Consider the following 11,829-nt stretch of genomic DNA (forward strand, 5'->3'; position numbering starts at 1 on the left):
TTGAGTCTATGCTTATCTATGCTTTATGGCATTAAATGTGACCAAATCTGGAGTAGGCTTCATGTGTACTAAAAAAAAGAAAAGGTATAATGTGTTTTGTTGGGTGAAGTTGTCCTTCTTGTGTCTAAGAGATCAAGTTGATTGTATTGCTTAGTTCTTCTTTATGTTCCTTAATTTTCTAGATAATTTTGTCATTTGCAAAATTGATGGGAAATGGGATAATTGGTTCCCATTTGCTGTGTTGATCACAAGATCAATTCTACAGACCATGGGTCATACGTTTAGGGCGAGCTTGGTGTCAGTGGTCTTTAGTGCTATTGTGGATCATCTAGGGCATGGTCAGCAACCTTTTTGGCTCTCACAGGATCCTCTTTTTGGGGACTTACAAGAAAACCCAAAGGAAATTTTTAACTAACTGCCACACTGTCTTTTCTGATTCTACCATCCTCAGCACATTAGAAGAACTTCTATCTCCTCAGTATAGATGGATACAGACCAGCATGAGGTCGTTCCAGAGCCTGGCTCTCCCTCTTCCCTGGTGAAATCACTGCAGGTAACAGTGGAAGAAGTTGCCTAGATATATCTTTCTTGTCCTTTTCAAAAATGTTTCTTCCTTGTTGAGAACATCCACATCAAAACACTCATTTATCCAGTAACGACTTCATGTACAAGCAATTGTCGCTGATGCATGATGTCCCTCCAGTGATGTGACCATTCTCACCTACCTTTCCCCAGATATCCTCCTCCATTCTCATTAATTCATTATATTCAAGTTTCCTATCGAATAAGTACCTGTCACTGCACGAATACCTGGCTGGGGTGACAACAATGGCTTTATAGTAGGTTTTGAGGTGAGATACTGCAAGACCACCAGCTTCGTTTTTCTTCTCAAGGAGTTCTTTGCCTATCCTGTTTTTCTCTCTTGTGGACCAGAGAAAAAAGTATTCAAAATACAAACAGGAAAAATAATGCACAGTAAGAAGCTCAGGGTCGTTATTTTATGTCTGCTTGTGTTCTAAGCTTTGTCCATCAGCTTTGACTCTGATGTGGACATTAACTTGTGGATTGATGAGATGTTGCCACTAGAGGACACAGAAAGTCAATGGAAAGCAAAGAGAGAAAATAATCATATTTCTCCCTCGTCATTACTTGTCCCACAGTTGTTTAAGAAGTCTTATTAAGGATTTATTATAAGAATAGTGCACAGCACAAAGAGGGAGAGGTTATAGGAGTGTTAGAACACAGAGCAACAGCCATGCCAACAGAAGATGGCTGGATCGATCTCTTGTCTTTGGCGGAAATCAGGACTCTGAGGAGCAGAGAAGTTTTGAGCAGTTGGGGGCAGTGTCCAGTCATATATTATTTACTACCTTGTGGTCTTTTATGATGTCAGGTTGGGGTAGAGATTAAGGTAAAGGGAAGTATTGGGGTGTCTGATACACCTGAGAGACCTATAGTCTTATGATTAGGTTAATGATCATGAAGGATAAGATCTCAGATGGCCTAGGTCACATGGAATGGGATTTTCACGTCATGGGTGATGGAGGTGATCACGTGGTGGTGAGGAGTGTAGTCTATCCATGCCATCTACCTGGATGGTGGAAAGAGACAAATGAAGCAATGACCTACTCAGAGGCAGGATGCTTACCAAAGTGGCTTTGTGTGCTGTCCAGGGGGTAGTGACATGGGACAGCTGGAGAATAGTTATGGCCATCCAATATGTCAGTCAGCAGAGGGTTCAGTCATCTTTGCTCCTTTGGCCTAATGTCAGCAAAGAAATTGTATTATATTTAACTTTCATCAAAATGATAGATCTTCATTTTGTTTAGACCTGTCTGTGTGCATCCATGATGATCAAATTCATCAGGGGATTTGAAAAGTACTTTCTATACATTATAATTGAGGTGAAGCAACAGTTAAGCTCTGCCTACTACCCAAATGGTTCGTCGTAGTAACCTACACTGGTTCCACCAGAAGCAGTTCTTGGAATTGCTAGCTCTGGGGCTGTTTTCCTTTGGTGTTTAGGGTCATTATGAGTTAGGATCACTTGGGCCCTTTTGAGGCAGGATCTCTCAACAGAATCCAATGCATGTTATCCAATAGTAGTGCTGTCTAAGGTAATATGATTCATTCTTACAACCCAAGTGAACTATTATCAATCGCTCTCTTCTTATGGATGTCACACTCGGTGTGTAGCACAAGCTATTACCCAGGATTCATAGGAATCTGTCAGAAATGGAAGCATATTTGCTGCTTTGATTGTTTTTTGTTCCCAGTGAGGAGAATGTATAATCAAACGCAGATAAACTGAAAAAAAAAAAAGCAAAACTGAGCTAATCTCACTTCTTATCTGGCTAGAGGAGTCTCTGGATGGCTCAGTTTTGTCCTGCCCCTCTCCCTCCTCCATTGCATCCTTTGCCACTTACACCTCATTGACTGTCACAACACAGCCTCATTCAAATCACCTTCAATGTTGTCTTCACTGTGCCCGTTTTCACAGTTCTGGCTCAAACCTTGACTTGATTGTGTTAGAGAGGGTTCTCTAGGGAAGCAAAACATGGATTCTTTTGAATTTTTATATATATGTGATATGACAGCTAATCAGTCCACATAGCAGTACAGAGGGCTCACTCCAACTCACTTCTGTTTGTGAAGTCCTTTTGTAAACATAGACACACACTCAGGATTCTCACCTTCCCTTCTACAGTGTCCTGGGATACCTGGCGTACCTGGCCAAAAACCTGCCCGACACCTTCCGTGAGGCCAAGTTCCTGATAGCATGCCGGTGTTCTCTAATGTCTGGGCCATCTTCCTCCCAAGGGAGCTCATGGTCGTTGTGGATATTTCCATCTTGGCCTCCAAGTGTGGGGCATGTAGGCTTCATCTTTGCACAACAGTGCTATATGATCTCCCTAAGGCCAACTAGAAACACATCGAATGGGTTAAGGAATAAAATATGCTTGGGAAGAAAGTGATCCACAGCTCTGTGAGCTTTTCTCATAGATTTTACAAAAACAATAAGCATAAGTCGAAATATAAACGATGCCTTCCCCAGTCAGCTTTTATGCCATGAACGCATCAGCTTTTGTTTTCCATGGCTTGTTGATTTCAAGTTCTGGGAGTGAGTTCCAATCCATAGGAACCTCGGGTACAAAAGAAGAAGGCCCGAGCCGGGCCTGTGCATTCTCACAGTTTGTGGACACTGGACTCTTGCATCCAGTTTTCCAGTCCTCTCGCTGGGGTCACTTTCTTACTGCTTTCTTTCCTACACCTAACATGTCATCCTTTCCCAGCTACTGGTCCCTCTTGTTAGTAAGTCCAAAATAAATGAGATAACTCCTCACAATCTGAGCATGCTTCTCACAGAACTGATTTGCTTGTTCTACATCTCTAAACAGGAAGTAAAGGGAGGAGCCAACATCCTTGGGCGGGTCCAGCAGTGAACTCGCTGGCATTGAGGCCACCGGGAAGAGGGGCTTTGGTAGAAAGTCCTTGCGATCCATGTCTGAAAGATGATGAAAGAGCTGGTGACTACGCCAACCCCCCATCCCAGCAGCCACTTCCATCCATCTGCAAACCACCTTGCCCCGGTCAGGTCGCTGTGACAGTCCTTGTCGGACAGAAAAACTGCGGGGAGCAGCTAGCCTAAAAATCAGCAGCAGGTGCGCTTCACCACCATGTAGCTCTTCAAGCTGTCAGAAACGGGGTGGCCTAGCCTTCACTTCTGTAACTCGCCTCTCGGTACTTTCAAACCGGGCACTTTTCAGTGAATAAACCAGGCTTTGACCGGTTCCCATGGACAAAATCCTGTGCCATACTTCCTCCTCGGGAACCAGTGAGGACGCCATGCGTGGGGCCGGACTCCAGGTTGGGGGACGAGCCCCAAAGTGGGCAGGGAGACAAGCCTGGAGATCTGCTTCTGCCCAGAGACCTACAAGAAAGTCCTTTAAAGCACAGTTCTACTCGCTACCGCTGGGGGCGCAGCGGGCCAGTCTGACAACCCTATTTATGGGTTTGTTTTCCCTGTAACACATTAGTAGGTTTGGGGCGCCAGGTAGGGGCCCCGATCGGGCACGTGGGCAAGGGTTCACCTGTGAACCTAAAGTGTGAGGCTTCAAGCCACCAGCCCTTCCGGAGAGCGATGTGAGCACCCTTGGGGCCTGGTGGGCTTGCCGCCGCGGGGTGGCTCTCAGCTGGGGCTGTGGGCTTTCCTGCCACACACCAGGGGCTCACAAGGACCTCTGTGACCTCACTGGCTCCAGGAGGACTTAAGGCCCTGCAGACGGCTCTTACTTTGAGACGACAATGGCGACTCTACCTGACAAGAAGCAACAGCGTTGCTCTTGGGCAAACACCCAATTGCAAAGATTCACGACATTTTTATTCCCCGAAAATCCAGCCCCGCGTCCGTCCCCACCGCCTCGCATCATGCCCCCGCCCCCATCACTCTCCCAGGACTGGAATCCCCCGAACACTCTCCTTCCCGGGCCTGTGTTCAGCCAGGTGGCTGACCACAAGCAAAAGCCTGCCACCTACCAGCAGGTAAGACTGGGGACTCAGCACACATTGTGGGGGAGGGCGAAAGCAGCCTGTGCCCTGCCTTTAGCTCCCTAGGTCCGTGTCAAAAGGGGGGCTTTGCCAGTCAGGCACCGACCTATTCTCTCACAGTTAGGAGGCCGAGGGCATTCCTCCAACACAGAATGAGCCTATGGGGCAGAGGGGGTTTCTGAGGCTAGCGGGCTTTCAGAGAGCAGGCAGCCTCAACATTCTCTTTAAAAAAGGGCTGGTGAGGAGGAACAACTGACCTTACTGTTAACAGTTCAACACATAACCTGTGACACCACCAAGGAACCCAGTTAGGAGTTCAAATTCAGAGTTATCTCTCTCTCTCTCTCTCTCTCTCTCCCTGTCTCCTTTTTCATCCATTTATGCTTCATGTGGTCTCTTAGAGCTCAAAAGAGATGGGCTCAGAAACCTCGCTGCACTCATGTCGGAAACTCACTGCCATAAATCCCTGCTGACTCACAGTGACCCTACAGGACTTGGCAGAAGTTCCCCTTGGTGTCCGGAGACTGGAGCGCTTTAAGGGAGTAGAAAGCCTCATCTTTCTGTGGAGCGTGTGGAGGGCTGGGATTAGTCACTGCTGACTTCCTGGTTAGCAGACCAAATGCATGACCCCCGGGAGGCCATCAGGGCCCCTCTCACAAGTGTGGTGGTTGACAGCATGTTGAGAATGTGAGGCAAGACAGAAAAGGCCGACTATCACACAAAGGTGGGCCATCTCAAAAAACTCCCAAATCAAGAAAATTTTAAATTATCATTCAAAAAAGATCGACCCACTCGGGAACTTGCCAGGGCAGTTCTACTCTGCGGGTAGGGCAACTGTTGGTCGGAGTTGGCCCGATGACAGTGGGTTTGGCTGGGTTTGGCCTGGTCCTCTGTAGGCTTCCAGTCTGCTCAGCCCTGAAAGACTCCACGCAGGAGAATGCGTCTGTCACATCTGTCTTCTCTTGCTGGTTGATGTGGACTGCTGACCATTGGGCGAGCAGTGGGTTGCTTACCTACCGCAATTAAGACGCTGGTTAAGAGTTGCCACGAGTATCTCTTGGGTAGAATACCTCAATTCCTAAGCCTCTCTAGGCGAACCCAGTGTCCCGAACCAAGCAGAATGGATTGGCATGAGCTTCCGACCTGGGCAAGGAGATGAGAGCCCATGACATTGGGTGGGGATCTCTATCTGGCCCACAGCTGTTGGATAATGGAGAAGTCCTGATGGTCCCCATGGGGGACGCAAGGATGAACAAGGAGGGGGCCTGGTGGAAGATTCTGCTCTCTGGAGCCGTCGCGGGAACCGTGTCCCGCACCAGCACCGCCCCTCTGGACCGGACCCGAGTGCACATGCAGGTGTGGGCGTGGGGCCTCCACTGCAGCCAATGGGCATTAGTGGGCGGGGCTTTCCCGGTTTCAGGGTGGGGCTCTAGGGTATTGTTGGGGATACAGGAAGGAGATTGTGGTTTTGGTGGATGGGGACAAGGGCGAGAAATGGAGCCCAGAGGTGAGGGGGAAGCTTGGAGTGACGGGGGAAGCCTGATTTTTTCATTGGCGCTGGCTGCACCCAGATCCGAGGAGCTGGGAGCTGCAGGTGGGGCTGGGTTGAGAATGGAGAGGGCATCGGGGAGGGGTTTGTCCAAGGGTCAGGTCTTTTCCACCCTCAGGTTTACTCTTCCAAAAAACACCTTATGAACCTGCTGGGGGGGTTACGGAGCCTGATCCAGGAGGGAGGCTTCCGCTCACTGTGGCGCGGCAATGGTATAAACGTGCTCAAGATCGCTATTGAGTATGGGATCAAGTTTCTGGTCTTCGAAGAGGTAGGAAGTGATAGGTGTCTACAGCCCCGCCCTCCGGATCACACGAGCCCGCCTTCCCAGCCCTCTGTCTCCTGTCCGAGTCCTCAGGCCCTCTCCAAGGTGGGCTTGAGGCTGGAAGGCCCCGGAGCTGTGCTCACCTTCCTCTCTCCTCGCTCGGGCCCGCAGTGTAAAGCTCACTTCGGGGAGTCCTCAAACCCCATCTTCCAGGAGGATGTCTTGGCGGGGTCTCTGGCGGTGGCCGTTTCCCAGACGCTCATCAACCCCTTGGAGGTAAGTGAGAGCCTGCTCAGTGGACGGCCTCGCACAATGAAGCGACTGCAGCCCCTACCTACTGCGCAATGACTCGTGTGCCCCAGGCATCCTGCACAAAGCACCGTGTTCGACCCTCACCAGGACCCGCCACATGATCTGCCGGCTCCATTTGGTTGGTGGTTACTGTCAGATTGGCTGTGATGCTAGGTAACCTGGCCATGGCATTCTTGGGCACCTCCTATGCACGTGACAGCTGGACTTTGACTGAGAAAGACTGAAGAAGCATCGATGCCCTTGAACGATGGTGCTGGTGAGGGATGTGGTCGGTTCCCCGGACTGTCAAATGAACTCCCAGATCTGCCAGAATGCTCTGAGAGGCAAGGATGGCGAGACTTTGGCTCCCAGACTTTGGCCATGTTCCTGTCCAGTGAGCAGGACCCACAAGGAGATGGGTGGATACAGTGGCTGCAACCCCGGCAGAAACATCAGAAGCACAGTTAAGATGATGTACGATTGGGTTGGTTCCTGCTGCTCCACTGAGTCCCTGTGAGTCAGAACCGAGTCCCCAGCACCTCACAGGAAGCACTCGCATGACAGCAGGGAACACTGCTCGGACAGAGACACTCAGTGCCCTTTGGGGATACTGTTAATCCATCTCTGGGAAGCTGGCCCTTGTGTTTTACTGACCTCCTCCTTTCGCAACCAGAACATCTTTTTTTATCACCACTGGGTCTCCTGGTCACTCAGCCAAAGTCTTGCTGTCCTCACATCTCAGAAGCCTCTGCTGGCATTGCCCTAAGCCGGGCTCCTCCTTCGGGGATCCCATCGTCCAGATACTGTTCTTGCCAATACCGTCTTTCTTAGGCATAGACTGATTGCCCAACTGTTACGTGCATATGACGTCACCATGGCTTCCAGCTGAGTCCTGCCTGTGGCATTGTGGCTCTTGGACACTTCTCAAGAGGGATGTTGCACAAGTGCCCAAGGCAGCCTGTCCCTTGAGTGCCTGATTGTGGCTCCAGTGGGAGCTAGTGGCAGATCTGAGCCAGACGGAAACCCTTGACTGCTTTGCTCTTTGCTCTTTGCGTCACTCTGTTGTTTCTTGGTCCAGTTCTGAGGTCGTTGGTTTCCTCTGAGTTGGGGTGCCATCCATCCTGACGGCTGTAGTCTTTGATCTTCATTGGTAAGTACTTCCAGTCAACTTTCCTCCCAGCCAGCAAGGCTGTGTCCTTGGCACCCGGCAGGCTGCTCAATGGCCTTGCTCGGCTCCTGATTCCACGTACTTGTTGGCATCGCCCAGCATCTGGGATCACTGTCTGCACACAGGATGGAATCCTGAAGACAGGGAGGGGATCCGACGTTGAAGCACAACTTCCCTGGTTTTAAACCCTGCGGTCTTCCTGCCTCTGCTCATGTGTTCATATGAATGTGGGGACACAGCTGGTGTGGTTCAGGGAGCGTGAACATCAATTATTTTGTGTTTCTGGTGTCCAGCGTGTAGTTGACGAGACCAGATATGGCTGGGGATACAATCCCAGACAGTACACCTGAGGCACAGTTACCACCCTTCAGTCAGGAAGGCTGGCACGGGACGGGAATGGTTTCAGCAGAGCTTCTAGACCAAAGCTTCCCAGAGTGGGTGGGCTTGAGCCTGGAGGGAGCACGGAGGGAGGCGTGCTGAGAAGACCCAGTGAGGCTGCAGAAACAGATCCCTACACATTATGTGGTACCATTGGCTTTAGTAGTAAATTGTTGCATTGCCAGCGGGTCATGATTTTGTTCTGAAAGGGGGTAGAAAGCAAAGTAAAATTGGGCACAACTCTTGTACCGGATAAACCAGGAAGCAAGGGCTGGCCATCTACTTGCCACACTCATGTATAAAACCCTGGGGGGTTGCCTCCTGACAGATGAGGTTAACAAACCTGGAGAGTGAGTGTCTGTTTCACTGGGGCGGGTGTTTGATTTGAGGCAGGGCTGGCTCCAGGGCACTTAGCCCCATATGTCCCACTCACTGCACTTCTCCGGGCCCCAGAACAGGGATGCCCAGAGGGGTTCTGAGGACCCTCCTCACCAGTGTCCCCTTGACGACCGTGGACAGTCTCACCGACCTCTGAGGGCCTGGAGGCCCACCCCGTTGTTGAGCTGTGCCAACAGGGCTCCTTGCACAGGGACAGGGCATGAGTCCCCCATGAGACTACTGACAGGAGCTCCCTGGCCTCCCTGCCTCCACAGGTGCTGAAGACCCGCGTCACGCTGGGACGCACAGGACAGTACGATGGCCTACGGGACTGCGTCGGCCAGATTCTTCGCCGCGAAGGCCCGGCCGCGTTCTATAGGGGTTATGCGCCCAACATGCTAGGCATCATACCGTATGCCTGCACTGACCTGGCTGTCAATAAGGTTGGCAGAGGTGGGGGTGAGGTTGCTGTAGGCGGCATTGACGTGGCCCAGGACTAGGGCCAATTCTGAGCCTTCTCTGGACCCCTACCCCTTGCAGATGATGAACAACATACGGGTAAAGAGCAGAGGGGATAACGAAGAACACAGCCAGGCTTACAACATCTACACACAGACGGTGTCCACAGTGTGTGGCCAGATGGCTAGCTATCCCCTGACGCTATTAAGGACCAAGCTCCAAGCAAAAGGTCTGCCTGCCCCTGATGAGACCCACTTTGTGGCCCCACCAAATGCCCTCAGCACATCCCACACCCCCATTCTCCTTACTTGGCCCTGACCTCTTAGGCTGCCATCCAAATGCCTAGAACTCATACTTCCCCAAAAATCTTAACATCCTGTGCCATTTTCCCTCAGTCCCAAAGGTGATCTAGTCCTGGGTGACACACACCTCGACCCCGCCCCCACCCCGTGCATGTTTTCCTCCTGACCTTGTGACACAACACTTGCTGAGGAGATGGTGGCCAACTTACACATTCCCGTGTCAGAGGGAAGTTGGGAAACCCGGGGGTGTTTCAAGGGCCCCGTTTGGGGAAGGGCATCTCTAGGCCTTCCTTCCCTAGCATATATCGGTGGACTTCAAACTTCCAATTAGCAGCTGAGCCAATTTCCCAAGGATAGACCACGCAGGGACCCCAGGACACAGGACTCACACCCCCAAAGAGGCCAGCTTGCTCAAATAGACTCATGTCACACCTGCACCATACATTCTATCCGGAGATTCACATTGACCCAAATGGACAGAGCAGAATGACTCCTTAAGGTCTCTGAAGTTGTCCATCCTCACGGGAGCAGAGAGCTTCAGCATTCATCACTTGACACTGACTCGGGAACCCTAGGAGATGGGGTGGAATGCCATTGTGGGTGTCTGGGATTGTACCTCAACCATTATGGGAGTAGACAGCCTTGTCTTTTTCCCTGAGAGGCACTGGTGGGTACACACGGCTGGCTTTGAGCGGAGCAGACTAGACTCAACGCACTGGGCCAACTGGGCTCACTTCACCTTTATCAGCTCCTCCTCACCAGTGTCCCCAAAACAACTCCTCAGATCTAATTCCCCAACTACCTTAATCACCACAACCCAACCCATCTGAAACTCTCAAAACAGACCAGAGCTCACTCCCTGACCTTGACAAAGCCTCTCTCCACAAGCCCCCTGAACACATGCCCAAGGCCCTAGCCAAACATAGGCATCCTCACCACAGTCACCACTTTCAGGGGAATTGTCCAGAAACCCTTTCCCTACACGAGCGCCTGAAAACACCCTGAATGAAGTCTTTTGTTGCCGCCTCCACACTAGCTTATTTCCTCTGTAACATTCCAGATTCCAGGCTTTTCCTATCAGCACCCCAACACCCCCACTTCCTTTATTCTATGTGTAATAACTTGGCCTCATTCCTCATAGATACTGTGGAGGGCTCAAAGCCCAGCATGCGGGCCATTTTCAGAGACATCGTGGCTGAGCAGGGCTGGCCGGGGCTCTTCCGAGGCCTAACACCCACTCTATTAAAAGTTATCCCGGCTGTGGCCATCAGCTGCACGGTCTATACAACAATGAAAAGCACCCTGGGAGTTTAGGTGAGAGCCAGACCACAGGTAGATAGGGGTGATTAGGTGGGGACAGTACCTTCAACAGTACATGATGTGACACCCGCTCCTCCTGACAGGCTCTCCTAGGGAGGACATGATTGTGTCCATGGAGGTGCCTGAAAACTCCAGGAGCAGGAGTAGAAGGCCAGCATGTGGTGGAAACCGCTGTTGGCAGACTGGTGGCCAGTTCCCTGACATGCACTGGCACAGGCCCAGGAACCAACCCAACAACGTCATGCAGGTGAGGGGCTTTGGAGAGAACTGCCATCTCCCCAGGAGTATATGAACTTTGGGTGAAAGGGTGCCAAGTGGCGGTTGTGTAATTGGGTCAATTGAAAGAGATATCAGACAAAATGAGGCATTCAATTGCTCACCTCTCAGACATCCAGGATCTCAGCTGTCAGATCCGTGCAGGGAGGGGGGATATATTTCAGGTCAGGGCTTATATACACTTTGGGGACATGCAAGCCCCCCTGGTTCCATTGTAAATGGGAGGGGTTGTACCTTCGGCATACTTGCAATAGGAAGGGACAGGCAAGGGGTGTACACGCCACAGTAAGAGCAGGTACTAAGAGTATCCATGTGACAAGATTGGCGGCCTCTAAGGACCAGAAAGCAGCCAGATCTTGTACCTCCTGGAGTTGGCTTCACCTGGCTTTGGGGCTGTCCTTCAGGGGAACAATCCACTGTCCCACTGATCAGGGAGTGGGCCGCATCTCAGGTGGGACAGACTATATAGTCTGAATGCTCTAGATGGCCATAGCCCTCAGGCAGGAAACCTTGAAGCAGTTCACCTCCAAGTGACTAGCCATTGACCATGTGTTAGCAAGCAGCATCTTAGGTTTGGATAAAATATGGGGGAACAACCTGGGGAATAACCTACCTGTATGCGACACATTCCCAGCACCCTTGTGTCCCTGCCCAGGTCTACTCCTACAAAACCAACAACCTGGATATCCTGGGGGACCTGTGGAGCATGGTCAATGCAGGTGCGGTCCACTCATTGTGCTGTGGCAATGACATGAACGTCCTCAAGGGAGAAATTAGAGGGCACACAAGTTGATCAAGTTCATGGCACATGAACAGGAGGGAGCTGTGAGCAGGCATGGCATGGTAGGTAGCAGTGGGGGCTGGGCTCTTGGAGGTGAAGGGGCACTGCTAAGGT

The 11,829-nt window shown here is 51.1% G+C and overlaps 1 protein-coding gene across 1 annotated transcript; it reads left to right on the forward strand.

The window, feature by feature from the left end:
- The first annotated feature begins 4,428 nt into the window (after positions 1–4,428).
- On the forward strand, positions 4,429–10,652 carry LOC142445202 (calcium-independent mitochondrial carrier protein SCaMC-3L-like). Its single transcript, XM_075546845.1, has 7 exons — positions 4,429–4,542; positions 5,749–5,904; positions 6,216–6,368; positions 6,534–6,638; positions 8,853–9,020; positions 9,118–9,265; positions 10,480–10,652. Exons 1-7 carry the CDS (start codon positions 4,429–4,431, stop codon positions 10,650–10,652), a joined length of 1,017 nt encoding a protein of 338 aa, XP_075402960.1.
- Positions 10,653–11,829: the final 1,177 nt, after the last annotated feature.

The sequence above is a fragment of the Tenrec ecaudatus genome, chromosome 1, assembly GCF_050624435.1.
Source record: "Tenrec ecaudatus isolate mTenEca1 chromosome 1, mTenEca1.hap1, whole genome shotgun sequence".
Taxonomy (NCBI): Eukaryota; Metazoa; Chordata; class Mammalia; order Afrosoricida; family Tenrecidae; genus Tenrec; species Tenrec ecaudatus.

Excerpts from the sequence above, each read along its gene's own strand:
- LOC142445202 (XM_075546845.1), top strand. The coding sequence starts at position 4,429 with ATGCCCCCGCCCCCATCACTCTCCCAGGACTGGAATCCCCCGAACACT. Across the intron at positions 6,369-6,533 it reads AGTTTCTGGTCTTCGAAGAG|TGTAAAGCTCACTTCGGGGA; the intron begins GTAGGAAGTGAT and ends TCGGGCCCGCAG. Across the intron at positions 9,021-9,117 it reads CTGACCTGGCTGTCAATAAG|ATGATGAACAACATACGGGT; the intron begins GTTGGCAGAGGT and ends TACCCCTTGCAG.